The sequence below is a fragment of the Pseudophryne corroboree genome, chromosome 1 (genome assembly GCF_028390025.1).
Source record: "Pseudophryne corroboree isolate aPseCor3 chromosome 1, aPseCor3.hap2, whole genome shotgun sequence".
NCBI classification, from domain to species: domain Eukaryota; kingdom Metazoa; phylum Chordata; class Amphibia; order Anura; family Myobatrachidae; genus Pseudophryne; species Pseudophryne corroboree.
In genome coordinates this window covers 1,039,078,285-1,039,102,944 of record NC_086444.1, presented here as the reverse complement: position 1 = coordinate 1,039,102,944, position 24,660 = coordinate 1,039,078,285, and the positions used below count along the sequence as shown (strand labels likewise).

The following is a 24,660-nucleotide window of genomic DNA, read 5'->3' as shown; positions in this document are numbered from 1 at the left end:
GTGCAATGTTGTAACTTCTAGCTGGATGTTTACCGCTAACTCTAAAACGAGGCCCCTTGTGCATAGTCACTGTTATGGAAAAATAAGAAAATTAATAACATTTTACCTGAATAATTCACTGCTGTCATTTTGAATAGCGTCTAGTTCCGTCTCTTGCTGCATAAATTGAAATATATTGAAACATTAAAAGTTTTAATGTTTTTCCGTATTTCAGTGGAATAGATTTGTGCTGCAGACTTTTCTGTTTTTAAAGGGAAGGCGCTTTGGACAAAGCAAAGTCTAATAAGATTATTATTTAAGGACAGGGTGCTTTTGCTGTAGTATATTGATCAGATATGGGGTATGTGTCCATTTAATGCAGGATGGCATAGCTCACCAAGCTCTATTTTATAGATATAAGAGCAAAAGTAAGATTTTATTGGACTAATAGGGGTAAAGTTACTAAGATGGGAGTCCTATTTAAGATTGGATGTTGCCCATAGCAACCAATGAGATTCCAGGTATTATCTTCTAGAAGGTGCTACATAAATGAGAAGTACAATCTGATTGGTTTCTATGGGCAACATCCCATCTTAAATAGAACTCCCATCTTAGTAAATTTACCCCATAGTGTCTTATTAATTGTTGCCATGCTTTTAAGTAAGGGGATTACATTGAACTATTATGCTTTACGGCACAAATGAAGACACGTGTTTCCTTAAATTGTCCTTTTCCCTTCATCAATTTCAAAACTTGTATAGAAAGTTTGAGTCTTCTTTCAAAACTTTGTTTTGTTTTTCTGTCACCTAGGGGAATTGATGACCTCCTCACCGCTTGACCGCGAGATCCAGGAGCTCTACCACCTCATAGTGAAGGCGACAGATGGAGGCGGTCATTTCTGTGAAGCTACTGTGGAGTTGACATTGGAAGATGTGAATGACAATGCCCCCGAGTTTTCTGCAGATCCTTATACTGTTACTGTATTTGAAAACACTGAACCAAAAACCCCACTCGCAAGAGTCCAGGCCATGGATGCTGATGCAGGTATTTACTTATAACATGTATTCTTTGTTTTGTATATATCTACTAATAGACAGATTGCCCTTTATGTCTCCAGAACTTTGGGGACACTGGGGTATGTGGGCAGCGCAGAGGGTGACACCAAAATGCCACCCCAGTGACATGAAGCCGGGCTCTACATTGTAACATTACGTGTAGTACTTGGCTCCTGTCACAGAGTAGGAGCCGTCAGTGTACACTGTGCGTGCAGTCTAGTCTCTGGGTGGAGCCAAGCATCTCCGGGAATGCTGAGCACACCCCTGGAGTGATGAAAACGTTGTCAGCCCACAAGGCCAACCCATCCCATGAGGCCACATCCCCTTTTTTGGGGAGTGCTCTGGGTCCCTGCTCCTGTTGTTAGTAACCCCAGTGACGCTTCTGTTTAGTTTGAATGACTGTATAAGGAGATGTAGACCAGCACCAGCAAGCAGTGAAAGCTTTGCAGATTATGCTAAGCAACAAGAAAAATACACCTTCTTCCCCATATACATCTACCAGCTAAAGCTGTAGATATCACGGGGAGGCCCAGTAATGAGGGTCCCACTGTCATTTCTGTGCTACCACTGTGCTGACCCTTACTCTGTGGGGCACTACTACTGTGGGCATAATGTGTAAGAGACACCACTACTGTGGGTACTATGTGTAAGGGGCACTACTGCTGTGGGCATTATGTGTGGCACTACTACTGTGGGGGTTATGTGTGCCACTACTACTGTGAGCATTATGTGTGGCACTTCTACTGTTGGCGTTGTGTAAGGGGCACTACTACTGTGGGCATTGTGTGTGGTGCCACTACTGTGGGAGTTGTGTGTAAGGGATACTACTATAGGCATTGTGTATAAGGGATACTACTGTGTAGCATAACATGTATAAGGAGCAATACTGTGTGATGTAACGTGTATAAGAGGCAAAACTGTGGTGTAATATGAATTAGGAACACTATGTGTGGTGTAATGTGAATAAGATTGTGCTACTGTGTTGCATAATGTGAATTGGGGGTACTATTGTGTGGCCATGCTCCTCCCTTGTGAGAACACACTTCTTTTTGGGGAGCATGCTGTCCCTTTTTTATGTATGGGAGTGCGCAAATGTATCATTTACAGGGGAGAGCCAAACACTCTAGCACCAGAACTGCATATGATATTGGGGGTAATTCAGATCTGATCGCTGGGCTGCGTTTTTTGTTGCCCTGCGATCAGATAGTCGCCGCCTACAGGGGGAGGGGTAAAGTGCTGTGCAAGTGTGCGTTCGCTTTTGTAGCAGAGCTGCACAAACATCAGTTTGTGCAGTCTCTGCACAGCCCAGGACTTACTCAGCCGCTGCGATTGTTTCCTGCTGATCGGGGCCGGAGCTGACGTCAGACACCCTCCCTGAAAACGCCTGGTCCCACCTGCGTTTTTCCGGACACTCCTGTAAAACAGTCAGTTGACAACCACAAACTGCCTCTTCCTGTCAATCTTCTTGCGAACGCCCATGCGTTCGGATTTTATGTACCATCCCGTCGCTAGGCAACGATGTCCGGTGCTGTTGTGCGACTCGCCGGCGCATTGAGGCTCACACGCATGCGCAGTTCAGATCTGATCGCACGCTGTGCGAAAACGCTCAGCAGCAATCAGATCTGAATTACCCCCATTAAGTGTTGTAATCTAGCAACAACCATTGGCATGCGAAAGACTTGCGCACACTTAGGGCCTAATTCTGAGTTGGGAGTAAATTAAAAAAGAGCATGTAACTGTTCACCTGGACAAACCATGCTGCAATTCAAGGGGTGCAAATACATACATTTTTTGCATGCAGGGTAAATTATAGCTGATTTTGCATGTAGCCCACATATCGCCCACATATAGTAGACCTCTTTATTTACTCTGCAATTTAGATTTGGATTGGGACACACCCTTCTCATATCTAATTATCTCTGCACATTTACATCTGCCCCACCTGCAGGGCTCAGTTACTTGCTCTTTTTTGCTTTTTCTCCCACTTCAGACTCAGGCCCTCAGCTGGTACATGTGAAAGCAGAAGCGCAAGTTGTTCTTTTTATTAAACATATTTAATTACATTGTCGAACAAAGTAGTACAAATATATTTACTAACTAAGTAGATTACTAATGATGCAAGTCAAATAATGTCTGATTTACAAAATGGGAATAATCATTATGGCTCAGGAGCGATAAAGGACTTTGGTAGACTGCATATATGTCAAAAGAGCTTCATTGACTTATGGGTTAAATTAACGTCATATAATATGTATTGCCAAATAGCTAAAACATTTTTTTATTGTGTTTCAATGCATGTTTTTATTGCAGGCCTTAATCATAAGGTGCAGTATTCATTAATCCACTCGGCAGAAGGTCAATTCTCCATTGATGAGTTGTCTGGAATAATTAGTTTGGAAAGACCTCTAGACCGGGAGCTGCAAGCCGTATACACCCTAACTGTCAAAGCTACTGACCAAGGGTTGCCTCGGAAACTCTCCTCCGTTGCAAAGGTTGCGGTGTCAGTTTTGGACATTAATGATAATCCACCAGTCTTTGAACATAGGGAATATGGTTCAACTTTGGCAGAAGATGTGGCTGTCGGAACAGAAGTTCTCCAGGTGTATGCCACCAGCAGAGATATTGAAGCCAATGCAGAAATTTCATACCAAATTATCAGTGGCAATGAGCATGGAAAGTTCAGTATAAATCCAGTGACAGGTAATTTTGTTCTGTTTGTTTTTTATCGCAAGCTGCAAATAATTAATGTGAACTTCTACACATTTGATCAAATAAGTGTAATCCCCTGGAAGCTCACATTGTACATTCATCTGAGTGTGAAACACCAGCTCTTCCTTACATTTCATTTAAGAACAAATTGACTCTAAAGCATCGTAAATAGCTTTTGTTATCTAGTGTGCTTTAGACAGATAAGTTAATAGCTGATTGGTTGGCTGCATAGGGGGGTATTCAATTAAGTGGCATTTTTTGACTGGTCGAAAAAACAGCACTAATTCGACACAGGGTATTCAATTGCGGGCGTTTTCGTCCATTTTTTAATCCATTTTGAACCATGCCGTTTCACTTTTTTTTTTAATCGAATTGGCATAGGTGAAAATTGCTCCAAAAATGGGCAAAACCGGACGAAAATTTGCCAAAACACGCGTATCGTGGCAAATTCACCGATACACGTAGTTTTCACCAGCCAGAATTTTTCAACCAATAAATTTCACAGGCATTGAATAGGTCGAAAGTAAATTTGACCTTAAAACAAGCGAAAAGTGCAGTTTTTTTCAACTGGTCGAAAAAACAGCACTAATTGAATACCCCCCTCCCATAGTCTTCATTATGAATGTCATTATAGGCTGGCTAAAGAGTTAACGTCCTAACAAGTGTGTGGGTTTTAGTAAAATTAGATGTTACGGTGTGCTGTTGTAACAGTACATTAAAATTGTCATGCTTTTGAGTTCAGAAAAAACCTGTAAGACAGATAGGACGTCAGTTACAAGTGGGACCAAATATGGTTTCACAGTTTACATGTGCCGCTGCTGTCAGCTGTTCCACCATGTCGGTCTTACACTAGGAGAATGGTACTTGGCTATGAATTTACAGCCAAGCACCAAACTTCCAGTCTCCGGAGTAGAGAATGCTGTATCCACATCCCACCAGCTAGGATAAGCAGCATGGTGTGGTGTGACAAACGTGGGGTACCACTTCCTACGGTAGGGGAGCCACAAGGCAAGTGCTGTCTGTGGTTAGTTTCTTTAGGGAGCTTGACTAAATCTAAGAAAATTATTCTGGTTTGCATTTACCTGGTTCTCCCAAGTATAAGGATAGTTAGACGGCAGTGCACCTTAATTATAGCCCTCCTCCTCCCAACCAATTGGATTCTAAAGGGGGAATTCAATTGTATCTCCCTGTGGCCGGCACCAGATTGTGCCCAACGGAGCAATTTAATTATTGCTCCATTCATGCGCGATGAGCCGCGGGCAGACGCATTTCAGCTTTCAGTGTTGGCAAGTTGAAATATGTGAAAAGTGACCCGTTTGGGCATCCAAACGGCACTTTTTGCGTCGCACCCAGCACTTTGGTTCGGTTTAACCATTTTACGCGGCTAAACCCTGGCCTGTCTGGGCATGATTAACGTGAAAAAAAAATCAATTGACTATCACCCTGTCATTTTACAGGCTGTGTTAGAAAAATTACAATTAGGAGCTGGTTGTTCCTATGAGCAAAACTTCTACACACGATCTCTCTCTAAGATTCAATACATTATTATTATTATATTTTATTTATAGGACGCCACAAGTGTTTTGCAGCGCCGTACAAAGGACAGTACAGGGAGACAAAACTTAGCATAACAGTAAATAAATAACAAAAATGGAGTGCAGGTAACAAAGAACACCACAATTCTCGAAACATAATACAGCTAAGATGTAAGTAGCGAGGGAGTAATCATTGTACTACTTGGGGCTGGTGGCCGTAGATAGAGAGGAGCCATTTACCAGTAGGAGAAAAAGCAGGTAAAGATGGTTGCTGAGTGAAATGTGTCGAGAAGAGGGCTTAGACAAGAGGAAAGAGGGCCCTGCTCTGAAGAGCTAACAATCTAGTGGGGAGGGGCGACAGACAGATGACATGAGGTGCAACCAAGCAGGTAGAAGCCTGATGGTGGTATGCGAGCAAACGAGAGATGTCCAAGGCATGGGGCAGGGGGATGGAGGAGCAGCCTAAGGACTAGGTTATGCATTGGAGAGGTACGCTTTGATAAATAGGTGGGTTTTCAGTGCCCGTTTGAAGCTTTGCAAGGTCGGGGAGAGTCTAATGGATCGGGGGAGCGGATGCCACTGAAGGGGTGCAGCACGGGCAAAATCCTGAACTCGTGCATGGGAAGCAGAAACCAAGGCAGAGGAGAGGCGCGGTCATCAGCCGACCGTAGTGGGCGGGAGGGAGTATGAAGGGAGAGGAGGTTGGAGATGTAGGGAGCAGTGGAATTGGAGATGGCCTTGTATGTGAGGGTGAGGAGTTTGAAGAGGGAAATGGGAGCCAGTGTAGATTTTGTTGAAGGGGAGTGGCAGAAGTGGAGCGGCGGGAGAGGAAGATGAGCCTAGCTGCGGAGTTGAGGACAGATTGGAGGGGAGCGATGTGGGAGCATGTGAGGCCAGTTAGGAGCACATTGCAGTAGTCGAGTCGTGAGAAGACCAGTGAGTGGATGATAAGTTTAGTTGCTCTCTGGGAGAGAAATGGCCTGATGCAAGCAATGTTGCATAGCTGGAACCGACAAGATTGCGCCAGGGCTTGGATGTAGGGTGCAAAGGAGAGGGAGGAGTCAAGAGTGATGCCCAGGCAGCGGAGTTGGGGAACGGGGGAGATGATAGTGTTGTCAACAGTGATAGAGATATTTGTAGGGGGTGTTGCTCTGGCTGGGGGAAAGATAATAAGTTCAGTTTTGTCCATGTTGAGCTTCAGAGAGCACTCAGACATCCAGGAGGAGATGGCAGAGAGGCAGCTGGAGACCTGAGAGAAGACAGAGGGGGAAAGATCAGGAGAGGAGAGGTAGAGTTGTGTGTCATCAGCATAGAGGTGGTATTGAAGGCCAAAGGAGTTAATGAGTGCACCCAGGGAAGAGGTGTACAGGGAGAACAGAAGGGGGCCTAAGACAGAACCCTGAGGGACACCAACAGGAAGGATGGATAGGTGTGAGGTGGTTTCGGAGGCAGACACAGAGAAGGAGCGGTTAGTGAGGTATGAGGTAAACCAGTCAAGGACTGTGCTAGAGAGGCCAACGTTTTGGAGTGTGCGGAGGAGGAGAGGGTGATCCACGGTGTCGAAGGCAGCAGAGAGGTCCAGAAGGATGAGCAAAGAGAAGTGGCCCTTGGATTTGGCCGAAAGCAGGTCACTGGTGACTTTCACCAGGGCAGTCTCGGTGGAGTGGAGTGGGCGAAAGCCAGATTGTAGTGGATCAAGGATGGAGTGGTCAGAGAGGTAGCTTGTGAGACGGCTGTAGACCAGTCGTTCAAATAGTTTGGAAGCGAAAGGGAGAAGAGAGATGGGGCGGTAGCTAGTGAGTGATGAAGGGTAGAGGTTGGCTTTTTTGAGAATAGAGGATACCAGAGCATGTTTGAATGGTGAGGGAAAGATGCCAGAGAGCGATAGTTTAAAGAGGTGAGCAAGGTGGGAGCAGGCAGTGGGGGGGAGGGAGCGGAGAAGATGGGAGGGGAGGGGGTCCAAGGGGCAGGTTGTGAAGGGGGGGGGGGAGGATAAGATGAGGAAGTGGACTTCCTTGTCTGAGGTGGGACGGAAGCAGGACAGGGTGGGATAGATGGACGGGAGGGATGGTGGGAGCAGGGGGGCAGCAGAGGGGTGACGGGAGGCGATGTAATTTTGAATATCCTCAATTTTGAAGATGAAGAAGGAGGCAAAGTCAGTGGCAGCGAGGGAAGAGGGGAGGTCAGGAGGAGGGGGGCGAAGGAGAGTGTTGAAAGTTTCAAAGAGTCGGCGTGGACTGGAGGACTGAGAAGAGATGAGTGTTTGGAAAAAGGATTGCTTGGCGAGAGAAAGAGCAAAACTATAGGAGGAGAGGATAAACTTGAAATGGAGAAAGTCCGCCAGAGAGTGGGATCTCCTCCAGGAGCGTACTGTAGAGCGTTAACATTTTTGTAGAAATCGTGTAAGTTTGGTGTGCCAGGGTTGGGGTTTGGACCGGCAGAGGAGGACAGAGGAGAGGGGGGCCACAGAGTCAAGAGCAGCAGTAAGGGAAGAGTTATAGAAGGAGGCTGCGTGGTTGGGACAAGTCATAGTGGAAAGAGGAGAGAGGAAGGTCTCGAGGGAGGACAGGATAGCGGGGTTGAGGGACCCGAGATTGCATCTGGTGATGGTAGGTCTGGGTGTGGAGCGGAGAGGGGAAGATGAGAGGGTGAAAGAAAGCAGATGGTGGTCAAAGAGAGGGAAGGAAGAGTTAGAGAAATCAGAGAGATCACATCGGTGGGTGAAGACAAGGTCGAGGGAGTGGCCAAGATTGTGAGTAGGGGTGGAGGACCATTGAGAAAGTCCAAAGGAGGTGGGAAGTGCAAGAAGGTTAGAGGAAGCTGCATTAGTGATGTCGATAGAGATGTTAAAGTCACCGAGGATGATAGCGGGGAGGTCGGAGGAGAGAAAGTGGGGAAGCCAGGCAGCAAAGTTGTCAAGGAAAGGTGAACAGCGGCCAGGGGGGCGGTAGATCACTGCCACATGGAGGTGAATGGGGTAGAAGAGGCGGATAGTGTGGACCTCAAAGGTGGAGAAGGTGAGGGAGGGCTCAGGAGGGATGACACAAAAGTTGCAGTTAGGGGAGAGCAGAATGCCCACGCCTCCACCCTGGCGGCCATCAGGTCTGACCGTATGGGTGAAGGAGAGGCCTCCGTAGGAGAGGGCAGCAGGGGAGGTGGTGTCAGAGGAGGAGAGCCAGGTTTCAGTGATAGCGAGAAGGTTAAAAAAAGTGGGAGATGAAGAGGTCGTGGATAGTTGGCAACTTGTTGCAGATTGATCTAGCATCCCAGAGTGCACAGGAGAAGGGAGGGGACGGGGGAGATGGGGATCAGGTTGGCTGGGTTCTGAATGCGTGTGGGTAGTCCCCATAGTGAATCCCTTCTATTAATAAGATGCGTAGTTCACTCTTCTTATTTTTCCTGTTTTCCCACAAGTTTGTTGTGCACTATTTACTATACCATTCATCAATGAAGGGTTAAAGCTATAAGTTTAGATTAAAGTCTCACCACCTGCTACATGTTAGTGGGGAAGTTTTAGCTAATCTTGGAGAGAGATAAAGTACCAACCAGTCAGCTCCTAACAGTCTACTTAGAAGCTGATTGGTTGATACTTTTTCTCTCTCCAACATTTGATAAATCTCCCCCAGTGTCTGTTACTTACATATGAGATATTGTTTATACACGGACAGGCTGCTGCTATCATACAGCTATGTAACACATTGCACCAGAGAAAAGAGACTTTGTATTCTACACATGCTCTCTTGTTATACAGACCTTATGTCTCTGCAGACATGGTATCCTTTGCTGCATGTAATATGTGCCATGCAACCTCTTCCCATTCCCTTATAACTCAAAAGGAAGATTTGAGGCAGTCGCTGGCTGTCAGCTTCTTAAACGTTTATATTTCTCAAGAGGTTAAATGTGAGCAGACTAGATGGGCCAAGCGGTTCTTATCTGCCGTCAATTTCTATGTGTCTATGACCCTTTGTAATTGGTGCTTGTCAGTCACTTTGTATGGGCCTTCGGATGTAGTTTTGATTATCTACCTATACAGCCTTAGTAGGCCCCTTTCTCTGGCAAGTGCCTCGTTCTGCAGGGTTAGAGAAGTAATTGCTATGTACTGCTATTGCCTCATTTCTTTTGGGAAGCGGCAGTACGCCGTACATTACCAGTATTATTCTGCCTTCAGGAATCCGAGCTACCCATGCCATGCAGGCTTTCCTATTCTCCGAGTTCTGTACAATAGTAAATATACCTATAGACCAGGGGTGGGCAATTCATTTCTGTAGGGGGCCACATGAAAAACCTGAACTGTGTTGGAGGGCCGAACCAATGATGCTGATGTTACTTGCAGTGGTTTATACTGCCACTGTTAGTACGTGATTCTATACTTAATTGTATGCGGTTGTCCTAATAAATTTGTGGTTTTATGCACTGTGGTGCACACCCCTTCTTTTTAATTGAGTTGCACACATTACCTGACGGTGGATACGGGAATAAGGGGAAGACGCCAACCTAATTAAGAAGGTCTTAAGTGCACCAGATCCAGCGCTGGGTATTTATAGGCGAAAATTAAGAGACAGTCGAACCGGGGACTTGTAGTTCCACAAGCAGTACTTGTGGTGCGGACTGAGCGGCGCGCTGTCAGGCAAGGAAGGACGACGGATGTATCAGGAGGCGCCTTGGGAACCTGCTGGCGGTGACTGACAGGGGAGGCGGGCAATGGGGAACGATTGTGTCCATCAGGATGTGCTGGGAGTCACTCGTCCTGTGCGCGTCTCAGCCAATAGCATTTTAGTATTGGCTGAGGCACACACAGGACTGTGATTCACAGCGCGTCCTGCAGGACCCGAGCATCCATGGTGCAGGGAGCCTGTGGGCGGAGAGGGGCCGGACAGGGATTGCCAAAGGGCCGTACCTTGCCCAGGTCTGCTATAGACAAATGTGTAATCTTCTGTAGTGATGGACTAGTTGCTTTCTATCCTCTCATTGCCCAGGATATTAGTGTGTAGATTTTGCCTGCCATGGTAGTAGATATTTTCTGCTAATGAAATATAAAATTGACTGAAACATTCATCCTTTAATGTCTTTTTTAATTTACCCAGTGAATACTGTTGCAGCTTCTAAGGGAAGACACTTAAAGTACAGTGCACTGCAAACTTTCCAACCCTATATGAAAGCTTTGGGATATTTCCAGAGTAATGTGTTCTTGTCTGAAGACAGATGAATGAGAATAACTTATTACCTTATAGTTAAATGCTTTTTTTTCTAAGCTGATGGGGGACACATTTTTCTTCCTTTTTGCACTTTATGTAATGTTCTACTGTCATTGGATTCAATTCCTAAACATATCAGCTCATCTGGCCTTGTCTTACATTGCGGGGGGGGGGGGGGGGGGGGTCTTGTTAGTTTAATCCACTTAAAAGTGCCCTGCCTCATGTTAGTAGATCTTAACCCGAGAGTCATGTCTCCAGGGTAATATCCGTATCCATCATTTGTTTCAGATAAAAAGAGTTAATAAGTTGTCAGCTCCCCTGTTTTTGTACTCATTTCTCTTTAAACCAGGGTAGACCATTAAAGGGTCATTGGAAACTCAAATGTCTCTCCTAATGAAAAATGGAAATATCAGTGGCTGAAATAGCAGTGTCTGTTTCGTCTACGTTAGATTGCTTCTATAAGTGATGTCTTGTATGTGATGGCTGATTCATCGATCCAAAGAACATGACTGCATACCAGAAAGCCCTCCATATGAAGCAACATGGTGACATTAATGGAGACTAGACTCACTACAAAGAAGCACTTGGTTCCTTTTTGCATTGTACAAACAGCTTTCAGTGTTGAACACTGGGCCTGATTTAGATGTGGTTCGAGTTGATATTGCTGCTGCTTACATAGAGCTCCAGCTCTATGGTCGGCCATAAATCATAAGTATTAAAATTGTATGCCAAGTTTCCTCGCAATTTTTATTTAGTAAGTGAAACATTGGGGCTGATGGTGGTTGGAGATGTACACACCCACCTGGCTCTGGTCACACCCACAAATGTAACAGCTCCTCCCCTTCTCAGCTTAGGCCCTTGAACACCAAGCCTGTGAGGCCCTAATTTCAGCCCTGCCCACAATTCTATGGGGCAGATATAGTAAACCTTGGAGAAAGATAAAGTGGAGAGAGATAAACTACCTACCAACCTGCTTCTGCTATTTTTCAATCACAGCCTGCAATATAGCAGTACCGAGCTGGTTGGCTAGTACTTTATCTCTCTACTTTATTTCTCTCAAATGCTTAGTACATCTCCCCTATGTTTGTAAATGAATGTTTAGTTTCCAGTTTATAAAACTCTTACCTGAGGAGTTACTGTTTCTCATCTTCCTATCCTGCAGTAGTATCCACATGGTATACTATTGATAAGTTACATTTATGCTACAAGGAGTGCTGCCCACAAATATCTAGAATTATTTTCTCATCTTTTGAATTGGTTGTTTTGGGCAGGAAGAAACCGCTTTTGTCAGATTTGACCCCCCTGTAAGGTTTGTTTCAAAGATAATCCCAGTAATATTTTAGTTTTTGTCATTTTAACAGGAGTTCTATTCATAATTGAAAGCCTGGACCATGAGACCTCCGCGGAGTATTATTTGACAGTAGAAGCCACAGATGGTGGGACCCCGCCTCTCAGCGATGTGGCCACTATCAGCATAAATGTAACAGATGTAAATGATAACTCGCCAATTTTCAGCCAGAACATGTACAATGCTGTGGTTGGTGAAGATGCTGTGTCTGGACAGTCTGTCTTAATGGTAATTTCCTGTCTGTTTACTTGAATTTGTGCTTTTCATTTTTTTTTGTAACTCTGTGGATGGTTCTCCCATGCCCATTCAGACCCCCAGCCTCTCTAACCCATTCCTACTATCTAGATTGTAACAACTCATACTGTAGTTAAAGGCAACAGAACCGTACCAACCAATCAGCTCCTGCCATTTTACAGGTTGTGTTTGAAAAATGACAGAAGCTGATTGGTTGGTACTTTATATCTCTCCAAGGTTTAAAACATTTCACCCATATAGTCTCTGCCTGGCTCAGTGGGAGACAGGAGAAAAGGAAAAACGTGACGGACGCCGCAATCCTGACACACCTTCGAGATGCCAGCTGTTGGCGTCCCGGTGCCAGTCTCATGAGCGAAGTATCATGATGGGGTTTAGCTGTAGCCGCCGCCACCCTTCTAGATTTAGCCCTAACCGTCACCAAAGGAGGATTAGAGTAGAGGAGGGAAGGGTTAGCCTACTTGACCCCCAAACGTATCGGGATTCTCAAGTTCGGGATGCCTGAGTCGAACATGTGACTGTTAGCACCCCGAACGCCGTGATGTTGTATCATACCCCTGCACAGTTGTAACCCTTTCTAACGAAGGGTCAATAATACTAGCTATTTTTATATTGCAATTTAGTTCATGGTTATGTTTCTACAATCGACAGTATCTTGTGTATATAAGGGAAAAATATCCAGATTGGACAGTCCAAGCGCCAGAAATATATTCTAAGTGCAATGGGGCAGAGATACTAGGCCTGTAAAGAAATGAGTATAGCAATGAGAACTTTTTAGCATTTTGTAAAATTTAAGCATTTATAATAATAATAATTATTATTATTATTTATTTAAAAATTCATGATTATTTTGCCTCAGGTTCCACATTCCAGCTTGAGCTCCCTGTGTCAGGATTCCATGCATACCTGCGTCACATTGTGCTGTGAGAACAATAGTGCAACATCGTGTTATGTACCTTCAGGCCCTTTTTTTTTTTTCCTGTTCAGTTGGTTGAGTGTATGAAGGTAACAGAGAAACCATTGAAATAATCCCGCCGGGAGCTCTTCTAATAAGTGAAAACTGGGGCATGAGGAAGAATTATTTGAAAAATGTTCACTTGTCTACCAGTGTGTGCTCCAAATGAGAATATGCTTTTATCTAGGTTGTTACAGATGATGCCGATGGACCTTTGAACAGCCACATTCGCTACTCAATTACAGATGGCAATCTTGGGAATACCTTTATCATAGATCCTGTAAGAGGCGAAGTTAAAGTGAATAAACTTTTAGATAGAGAGAAGGTGAGTCACTGCCATCCCATAATGTTTTTCTTCTCTCTGACAATTATCTGCAAAACAATATTACTTCAGCAACGTTCAATATTGTGTAAGTAATTGCTTCCAAATGACTTCTGCAGTTTGTGTCTTCCTTTTCCCCCTTATGCTACGTAATTAAGCCTGCTTTATATAGCCGCTCATATAATACCTTCGATATTTATCCCATAGATTTCTGGTTACACGTTAACTGTTCAAGCAGAAGATAATGGCATTCCACCCAGATTTAACATTACCACCGTCAACATTGATGTGTCCGACGTGAATGACAATCCTCCTTTGTTCTCTAAAGGGAATTACAGCATTATTATTCAGGCAAGTGTGAGCTTATGATATTATGTCTTTCAATGTTCTGCGTTTCAATGAATGCAAAAATATTTCTAAGAGTTTCATATTAGCTAATTAGTTGTTGATTAGTCAATTACTAGGGATAAGCATTAGCAATTTCTAGTAAAGCATCCAGTCGGGCGTTATCTACCTCTAGCTGCTGTGCCAGAAGTTTCCTGTTTTTTTTTTTTCCATTTCCTCCTGTCCACCTCGTCTCTACCGATCCCCACCTTCACCAGATGGGGGCCCTCTATGTTACCACCCCCGCCCTAGGACAGTGGGCTGTTCAGGGTTGGGGAGGCGGTAACTAATGGCACATAGAGGGGAGAGCACATTGTCACAGGAGCTTACTGTCTTGTCCGGAGATTTACAAACATGCTCTGGCCGTTAGAACCAAAATGCACGCAATCCACCATGATGACATATTATTTAATCTGCCAGTAGAAATATGGTGTAGAAACAGAACCCTGTTATTTACAAATGTATATGGCCAGTAGCTCTAATAATTTCATTTGTTGTATAGCTCAAGTTTTAGCTTCCATGGATTCTCATGTTCCAATTTAAAAGGAATTTATTAGGGTCAACTACCAACGGGGGATTGTACCATTTAGCTGCCAGGTGATATTGACTGGCTTACCTGATTGTAGAACATCCAGTTACGTGATGCTCCTATACAATTCTGTGCACTGCTATTCGTTCAGCAACACTGGTTGCTCTAGTTTTATTGTGTCCGATGACAGTAGATCATGTGATCGACTGGAGAGAGTCCAGTCTCTTTAAGGTAAACCTGTCACTCCCTTATAAACACAGCTTACAGTTAGCATAGTTTTTGTTTACAATTGAAAGTAACTTTTGCTGTGTATTCCTGTTATTAGTGCACATGTAAGGTTCTTTGTCAAAGAGTTTTTATTGATATAGCCCGCCTAACTTTTTAGGATCTTTTGAATTGTTAGGGTTACACCATTTTTTCTCTGACGTCCTAGTGGATGCTGGGACTCCGTAAGGACCATGGGGAATAGCGGCTCCGCAGGAGACAGGGCACAAAATAAAAGCTTAAGGATCAGGTGGTGTGCACTGGCTCCTCCCCCTATGACCCTCCTCCAAGCCTCAGTTAGATTTTTGTGCCCGGCCGAGAAGGGTGCAATCTAGGTAGCTCTCCTGAGCTGCTTAGAATAAAAGTTTAGTTAGGTTTTTTTATTTTCAGTGAGTCCTGCTGGCAACAGGCTCACTGCATCGTGGGACTAAGGGGAGAAGAAACGGACTCACCTGAGTGCAGAGTGGATCGGGTTTCTTAGGCTACTGGACACTAGCTCCAGAGGGACGATCACAGGTTCAGCCTGGATGGGTCACCGGAGCCGCGCCGCCGTCCCCCTTACAGAGCCAGAAGAGACGAAGAGGTCCGGTGAAATCGGCGGCAGAAGACATCCTGTCTTCAGACTAAGGTAGCGCACAGCACCGCAGCTGTGCGCCATTGCTCTCAGCACACTTCACACTCCGGTCACTGAGGGTGCAGGGCGCTGGGGGGGGAGCGCCCTGAGACGCAATATAACAGAATACCTTAGGTGGCAAAACAGAATACATCACATATAGCTCCTGGGCTATATGGATGTATTTTAATCCCCTGCCATTTTACACAGAAAAGCGGGAGATAAGGACGTCGTGAAGGGGCGGAGCCTATCTCCTCAGCACACAAGCGCCATTTTCCCTCACAGCTCCGCTGGAAGGACGGCTCCCTGACTCTCCCCTGCAGTCCTGCTTCAGAATCAGGGTAAAAAAGAGAAGGGGGGGCACGTTTGGCAGCAAATAAATATATTAACAGCAGCTATAAGGGAGTAACACTTATATAAGGTTATCCCTGTATATATATATATAGCGCTGGGTGTGTGCTGGCAGACTCTCCCTCTGTCTCTCCAAAGGGCTAAGTGGGGTCCTGTCCTCTATCAGAGCATTCCCGGTGTGTGTGCTGTGTGTCGGTACGCGTGTGTCGACATGTATGAGGAGGAAAATGATGTGGAGGCGGAGCAGTTGCCTGTGTTGGTGATGTCACCCCCTAGGGAGTCGACACCTGACTGGATGATTGTATTTAAACAATTAAGTGATAATGTCAGCAATTTGCAAAAAACTGTTGACGACATGAGACAGCCGGCAAATCAATTAGTGCCTGTCCAGGTGTCTCAAACACCGTCAGGGGCGCTAAAACGCCCGTTACCTCAGTGGGTCGACACAGACCCTGACACAGATACTGAGTCTAGTGTCGACGGTGACGAGACAAACGTAATGTCCAGTAGGGCCACACGTTACATGATCACGGCAATGAAAGAGGCATTGAACCTTTCTGACACTACAAGTACCACAAAGAAGGGTATTATGTGGGGTGAGAAAAAACTACCAATATTTTTTCCTGAGTCAGAGGAAATAAATGAGGTGTGTGAAAAAGCGTGGGTTTCCCCCGATAAAAAACAGCTAATTTCTAAAAAATTATTAGCATTATATCCTTTCCCGCCAGAGGTTAGGGCGCGTTGGGAAACACCCCCTAGGGTAGATAAGGCGCTCACACGTTTATCAAAACAAGTAGCGTTACCGTCTCCTGATACGGCTACCCTCAAAGAACCAGCTGATAGAAGGCTGGAAAATATCCTAAAAAGTATATACACACATACTGGTGTTATACTGCGACCAGCAATCGCCTCAGCCTGGATGTGCAGTGCTGGAGTCGCATGGTCGGATTCCCTGACCGAGAATATTGATACCCTGGATAGGGACAATATTTTGTTAACTATAGAACATTTAAAGGATGCATTACTATATATGCGTGATGCACAGAGGGATATTTGCACCCTGGCATCAAGAGTAAGTGCTATGTCCATCTCTGCCAGAAGAGCGTTATGGACGCGACAGTGGTCAGGGGATGCGGATTCCAAACGGCACATGGAAGTATTGCCGTATAAAGGGGAGGAGTTATTTGGGGCTGGTCTATCGGACCTGGTGGCCACGGCAACGGCTGGAAAATCCACCTTTTTACCCCAGGTCACTCCACATCAGCAGAAAAAGACACCGTCTTTTCAAACTCAGTCCTTTCGTTCCCATAAGTACAAGCGAGCAAAAGGCCACTCCTTTCTGCCCCGGGGCAGAGGAAGAGGAAAAAGACTGCACCATGCAGCCGCTTCCCAGGAGCAGAAGCCCTCCCCTGCTTCTGCCAAGTCTTCAGCATGACGCTGGGGCTTTACAAGCAGACTCAGATATGGTGGGGGCCCGTCTCAAGAATTTCAACGCGCAGTGGGCTCACTCGCAAGTGGATCCCTGGATTCTACAGGTAGTATCGCAGGGGTACAAACTGGAATTCGAGGCGTTTCCCCCTCATCGGTTCCTGAAGTCTGCTTTACCAAAGTCTCCCTCCGACAGGGAGGCAGTTTTGGAAGCCATTCACAAGCTGTATTCCCAGCAGGTGATAATCAAGGTACCCCTCCTGCAACAGGGAAAGGGGTATTATTCCACGCTGTTTGTGGTACCGAAGCCGGACGGCTCGGTGAGACCAATTTTAAATCTGAAATCCTTGAACACTTACATAAAAAGGTTCAAATTCAAGATGGAGTCACTCAGAGCAGTGATAGCGAACCTGGAAGAAGGGGACTATATGGTGTCTCTGGACATCAAAGATGCTTATCTCCACGTCCCAATATACCCTTCTCACCAAGGGTACCTCAGGTTTGTAGTACAAAACTGTCATTATCAGTTTCAGACGCTGCCGTTTGGATTGTCCACGGCACCTCGGGTCTTTACCAAGGTAATGGCCGAAATGATGATTCTTCTACGAAGAAAAGGCATTTTAATTATCCCTTACTTGGACGATCTCCTGATAAGGGCAAGATCCAGGGAACAGTTAGAAGTCGGAGTAGCACTATCTCAGGTAGTGTTACGTCAGCACGGGTGGATTCTAAATATTCCAAAATCGCAGCTGATTCCAGCGACACGTCTACTGTTCCTAGGAATGATTCTGGACACAGTCCAGAAGAAGGTGTTTCTCCCGGAGGAGAAGGCCAGGGAGTTATCCGAGCTAGTCAGGAACCTCCTAAAACCAGGACAGGTCTCAGTGCATCAGTGCACGAGGGTCCTGGGAAAAATGGTGGCTTCTTACGAAGCGATTCCATTCGGAAGATTCCATGCAAGAACGTTTCAGTGGGATCTACTGGACAAATGGTCCGGATCGCATCTGCAGATGCATCAGCGGATAACCCTGTCGCCAAGGACAAGGGTGTCTCTCCTGTGGTGGCTGCAGAGTGCTCATCTACTAGAGGGCCGCAGATTTGGCATTCAGGATTGGATCCTGGTAACCACGGATGCCAGCCTGAGAGGCTGGGGAGCAGTCACACAGGGAAGGAATTTCCAGGGCTTGTGGTCAAGCATGGAAACATCTCTTCATATAAACATTCTGGAACTAAGGGCCATTTACAATGCCCTAAGTCAAGCAAAACCTCTGCTTCAGGGTCAGGCGGTGTTGATCCAATCGGACAACATCACGTCAGTCGCCCACGTAAACAGACAGGGCGGCACGAGAAGCAGGAGGGCAATGGCAGAAGCTGCAAGGATTCTTCGCTGGGCGGAAAATCATGTGATAGCACTGTCAGCAGTGTTCATTCCGGGAGTGGACAACTGGGAAGCAGACTTCCTCAGCAGACACGACCTTCACCCGGGAGAGTGGGGACTTCACCCAGAAGTCTTCCACCTGATTGTAAACCGTTGGGAAAAACCAAAGGTGGACATGATGGCGTCACGTCTAAACAAAAAACTGGACAGATATTGCGCCAGGTCAAGGGACCCTCAGGCAATAGCAGTGGACGCTCTGGTAACGCCGTGGGTGTACCAGTCAGTGTATGTGTTCCCTCCTCTGCCTCTCATACCAAAAGTACTGAGAATCATAAGAAGGAGAGGAGTAAGAACTATACTCGTGGTTCCGGATTGGCCAAGAAGGACTTGGTACCCGGAACTTCAAGAGATGCTCACGGACGAACCGTGGCCTCTACCTCTAAGAAAGGACCTGCTACTGCAGGGGCCTTGTCTGTTCCAAGACTTACCGCGGCTGCGTTTGACGGCATGGCGGTTGAACGCCGGATCCTGAGGGAAAAAGGCATTCCAGAAGAAGTCATCCCTACTCTGGTCAAAGCCAGGAAGGACGTAACCGCAAAACATTATCACCGCATTTGGCGTAAATATGTTGCGTGGTGTGAGGCCAAGAAGGCCCCTACAGAGGAATTTCAACTGGGTCGTTTCCTTCATTTCCTGCAAACAGGACTGTCTATGGGCCTAAAATTGGGGTCCATTAAGGTTCAAATTTCGGCCCTGTCGATTTTCTTCCAGAAAGAACTGGCTTCAGTACCTGAAGTTCAGACTTTTGTAAAAGGGGTGCTGCACATACAGCCTCCTTTTGTGCCTCCAGTGGCACCTTGGGATCTCAATGTTGTGTTGAGTTTTCTAAAGTCACATTGGTTTGAACCACTTTCCACTGTGGACTTAAAATATCTCACATGGAAGGTGTCGATGCTGTTAGCCTTGGCTTCAGCCAGGCGTGTGTCAGAATTGGCGGCTTTATCATATAAAAGCCCTTACTTAATTTTTCATTCTGACAGGGCGGAATTGAGGACTCGTCCTCAATTTCTACCTAAGGTGGTTTCTGCATTTCACATGAACCAACCTATTGTGGTACCTGCGGCTACCAGGGACTTAGAGGACTCTAAGTTGCTTGACGTTGTCAGGGCCTTGAAAATATATGTTTCCAGGACGGCTGGAGTCAGAAAATCTGACTCGCTGTTTATCCTGTATGCACCCAACAAGCTGGGTGCTCCTGCTTCAAAGCAGACGATTGCTCGTTGGATTTGTAGTACAATTCAGCTTGCACATTCTGTGGCAGGATTGCCACAACCAAAATCAGTAAAAGCCCATTCCACAAGGAAAGTGGGCTCATCTTGGGCGGCTGCCCGAGGGGTCTCGGCTTTACAACTTTGCCGAGCAGCTACTTGGTCAGGGGCAAACACGTTTGCTAAATTCTACAAATTTGATACCCTGGCTGAGGAGGACCTGGAGTTCTCTCATTCGGTGCTGCAGAGTCATCCGCACTCTCCCGCCCGTTTGGGAGCTTTGGTATAATCCCCATGGTCCTTACGGAGTCCCAGCATCCACTAGGACGTCAGTGAAAATAAGATTTTACTTACCGATAAATCTATTTCTCGTAGTCCGTAGTGGATGCTGGGCGCCCATCCCTAGTGCGGATTGTCTGCAATACTTGTATATAGTTATTGTTACAAAAATTCGGGTTATTATTGTTGTGAGCCATCTTTTCAGAGGCTCCTTTGCGTTTATCATACTGTTAACTGGGTTCAGATCACGAGTTGTACGGTGTGATTGGTGTTGCTGGTATGAGTCTTACCCGGGATTCAATATCCTTCCTTATTATGTACGCTCGTCCGGGCACAGTATCCTAACTGAGGCTTGGAGGAGGGTCATAGGGGGAGGAGCCAGTGCACACCACCTGATCCTTAAGCTTTTATTTTGTGCCCTGTCTCCTGCGGAGCCGCTATTCCCCATGGTCCTTACGGAGTCCCAGCATCCACTACGGACTACGAGAAATAGATTTATCGGTAAGTAAAATCTTATTTTTTCTTTTCATCTCAAAAGCAGTATCTATCAGGTGGCCAATATGTATCAAAGCTTAGAGAGCGAAAGTGGAGAGATATAAAATAACAACAAATCAGCTCCTATCAGTTTACAGGCTCTGGGGCAGATGTATTAAGCCTGGAGAAGTGATAAAGCAGTAATAAGGGAGTGATAAGTGGAAGGTGATAACGCACCAGCCAATCATTACAGGTTTGATAAATGACAGGAGCTGATTGGCTGGTGCTTTATCACCTTCCACTTATCACTTCTTTATCACTGCTTTATCACTTCTCCAGGCTTAATTCATCTGACCCTCTGTTTGACAAATGTCAGTTAGGAGCTGATTGTTACTTTCTCTCCAAGCTATAATACATATGCCCCTTAGGGTCCAAAGCCAAACTTCCAAAACAGTTTTTAGAATTGGTCTTAAAATGTCATACAGTTAAGTCAGACTTGGTCTCTGTGAACTGTATACTGTAGAAGAGTATTTTACTGCTGGAGGATATATCAGTGGCAGGTGTAACTTTCTATCTGCTCCCACTGCGCTCTCTCAGCGCTGCTGTCTTCTGATTCCCCCGTCTTCAGAAACCTAAGGCTTTGCTTTGGGCTGTGTGTACTTGTCTTCCTGATTAGGGAGAAAATGCCAAAGGCTAAACAAAGTTCTTCGATTTAATTTTACTTCACACAAGTTTTGTTATAGGAAATCTTAAATTGGTTTGACAACAGTTTTTACACAATGGTGACTAACAAGCACTTGAAGTTTCATTAATATAGGATTTCATGTATACAGGATCAGCAAAGTAAGCACTTGCCAAAATGGATTTCACTGTGTTCTGTCATCTTTATTTAGACTCCAAAGTTTCTGTATCCCTCCTGATACCCTAACAGGCTAATTTACAGTATGCACTGGAGTATGCAATACAGACTACAGACACAAAGTTTACACATTGATACGTTCTTGTCAGTTTATATGTTTGTGCTTCACTCTTGCTTAAATCTCATTGGTTCTATTATGATCCATTTCTCATACCGGTGCCTTCCTGGGAAATAGCGATGACTTTTAAAACCTTTTCTGTTCACCTGAGTGATTGTTATTTTCTAGACCATTATATCAAACTGTGGCAATCTTGTAGAAAAAAATAAAAATAAATGTTTCTTTACAGGAAAATAAGCCGATTGGCTTTAGTGTCCTGCAGCTGGTGGTGACAGACAAGGATTCGTCTCACAACGGCCCTCCTTTTACGTTCACAGTTCTGAGTGGAAACGAGGATAATACTTTTCAGATTAACCAGCTAGGAGTACTGACAACTGCAGCTGCGCTGAACCGGAAAACCACCGATCACTTTTTACTTCAAGTCCAGGTATGAGCACTGGTAAAAAGTCACCATGAGCCTGCTTGTGGGAATTTATATCCATGGTCAACCTGCTCATAATAAATATATATACCCCGGGAACATGCACATGATCAGAGCAGTAGTGCAGACAACAAAAATAGTTAGTTCATTGTCCGTCTGGATTTGCCATTCACATTGGGTATTGATTTGCTCTCTATTCCTTTTTGAGCCCATACATACTGAGGTTTGACATCCGGTGGAAAACCAGCCTATTCCGGTCAGTTGGTACAGTATGATGATTGCCGATATTAGATACCTAAACGCAGTGACGGAACTTGTGAGTGGTGGGCCCAGCTGCAAAAATAGAATTCGGGCCCCCCTCCTCCACTCCAACCCAAATTCACAATATGCCACACAGCAGTGGGTGGCAGGGAGAGACAGTGGGTGACAGGGGTACATGCACACTGCCCTGAGTAGTGTGTAGAAAGGAGGCATGTGTCTTGGAGGGGGCTGGAAAATAGCACCCCCCACCCCTTGTGCTTTCCTCAGTTTGGCACTGGGTCAGGCAGACTCTGACCATGCCAATTACTCCGGTTGTGAGGTGTCAGCAGTTAATCAGAAAATACATTGCTGATCAGGGCAGAGTAGGCCTCTTAGTCCTCATGGGCCCGGTGCAATGCACCTGCTGCACCAATGGTAGTTCCGCCTCTGCCTAAATGCATTTCTAGCAGTGTTTATAGTCCTCAGCAGATATCTCCTTGGGTATGCATTGTATTTTATTGTCTTTTTATTATGACAATGTCAGTAACTCTTTAGTACATGCAGTACTTACTATGAGCTGGTTTAAAGTTTTATATTGGCTGTGGTTTATTGTTTTCTATTTTTTTTCTTATATTGAAAGTCTACAATTGAATTGCCCACAGTGCAACCCTACACTATATAGAGCGAATACCAATCCCACTCTTAAACTCTTCGCTGTGAAAATGGAGAACACATAAAATAGAGGTACCAGCTCTCAGTCACTGCCGTGCTAATAACCATGGCTGAGGGAGAACGTATTACTTATTTGTGTTCAAGTGCGCTAACTGCTGCAGTAGGTGATTGGAGCCCAATGGTTTTAGTGATGGGAGGAGGAGGAAGAGAGGGAGCAAGGTGACAGGAGAGCCTAGTCTCAGACAGCCCCAGACATATGTATGCATCAATCACAAAAGCCATATGGTCCACATATAGTGCCACTATATCCATTTGTACATATACAATATCTGCCCTGTCAAGGCCTTATCTTAATTGTCAGAAGTAATGATGTTTGTTAAAGCCTGTAACATTAAATTAAATGTCTATATAAGGAATTAGATGTGTTAAATTATTATTATTATTATTATTATTATTTTATTTTTAATTTGTTTATTTACAAAAAAGGTTATACATTTTAATTTTGCTGCCAAAAATTACATGGGGAACAATTTACCTTTACATCTTTGTTTTAATTGCATTGTTCCTTTGTGCAAACTTCAGAGAAATGACAGTTGCAGTTGAGCAATAGGTACTGCTTAAACTGATGTCTAAGCAATTTACACTGTTAATTAAGCATATGGATTCAGAACAACTTCCTGTTGGTTTAAATAAAAGAATGAAACAGTGGGCACACAGATGATCTATTATTCTGTTCTAAATTTCCTCTGGCCCATTGAATTCTTTCCATGCAAGTAATCTCCTATTGTTGCCAGCAAATGTTTGTTTCAAATGCTATTTGATTATGCCGCCTACAACATGACGTACCACTCAAACATACTTAATTCAGATGAGAGCTTATTAAAACAAAAGAAATTGTTTTTATTCCTTGAAGCAAGTACATTTATAGATTCTTTTTCTGCTTATTAGTTGCTTCGTGATAGCAGACTGAGGTTACTTTTATATCTTAGAATGTCTGGTTTAAAACCTCACACTGTCAAATGTTGCAGACAGGAAACATTCTGCTAATATAACGTTTCATAGGATAGTCATCAAGACCTACTTTTTCCATGCTAAAATGTGCTTTACCTCCATCTACTGGTAAATAAGTGCATTGCTCAAGTAAAAGTAAATACACATTCTGTTTTCTTTCCTGTATAACAACTAGAGATGTTCGCCAGACCATTTTTGCTGATTTTGGCTATAATTTGTTCTCCATTTTGGTTTCGGATTCAGTTTTGCATTTCGGCTGTCAGTGGTTTTGATTTTGTTTTTTTTTTTCCAAAAAATTTCCAGAAAACCCTAAAATCACTTAACATGGGCTTTTTTTCTTTGTTCCTAGTGTACTATTAACCTCAATAACATTAATTTCCACTCATGTCCTGGCAATTGTGACCCCTCACAGCTAACAATATTGTTTTCATCTGCTTTAGGCCAATGGCTGCAGCGAGCTGGCTGGTTACTAAGCAACAGAGCAGCGGCACAAACACATGACCGTTTATAGCACATCTAAGAAACATTGCAATGAATTGTCCTTGTGCTCTGCCATCCAACCTTATGTTCAATATTAAAAAGAATATGAACAGTCTAACAGACCAAGCACTTCAGCGACAGGGACTGCCACTTTTGTGGCCGAGGTGCTTGGTTTGTTTACGTCCTCACAGAACAATTTTTTAAAATGACTACCTCTGATCACTAATGAGGAGGTTGATGATGATGAGGGTGTTCAATACATTATAATCTTATAAATTAAATTACGTAACATGGAGGAGGGGCCTAGATAGCTAACATGCCTACCTCTACTAACATTGGCGCCACAAATGCAGCAGATGCCTTCACAAATGTCAGGATTTGGGTAAAAATAATTCCACACCCAAGAGGTGGCTTTTTTGGTCTTATGTCCAGGCATCACAATGGCTTTCTTTTTATCACAGGCAAAAACTGCAGCCACTGGTGGCTGACTTACACAAACAACATCGTCAACATCCTCAGTGTAAGATAGTAGTAGTACACA

At 44.7% G+C, this 24,660-nt stretch overlaps 1 protein-coding gene across 7 annotated transcripts in view; it reads left to right on the top strand.

Annotated features, from left to right (window-relative positions):
• The window catches only part of FAT1 (FAT atypical cadherin 1), a 325,756-nt gene that overhangs the window by 237,022 nt on the left and 64,074 nt on the right, over positions 1 to 24,660 (top strand). For all 7 annotated transcript variants that reach the window (XR_010177511.1, XM_063920802.1, XM_063920806.1 and 4 more), the window contains 6 exons: positions 790 to 1,023; positions 3,345 to 3,734; positions 11,835 to 12,049; positions 13,216 to 13,353; positions 13,558 to 13,701; positions 21,525 to 21,722. Coding sequence is in view for 6 of the 7 variants with exons in the window: in XM_063920802.1 (XP_063776872.1) it covers positions 790 to 1,023; positions 3,345 to 3,734; positions 11,835 to 12,049; positions 13,216 to 13,353; positions 13,558 to 13,701; positions 21,525 to 21,722 (1,319 nt within the window). In the remaining variant the exon portion in view is untranslated. The remainder of the gene's footprint in view (positions 1 to 789; positions 1,024 to 3,344; positions 3,735 to 11,834; positions 12,050 to 13,215; positions 13,354 to 13,557; positions 13,702 to 21,524; positions 21,723 to 24,660) is intronic.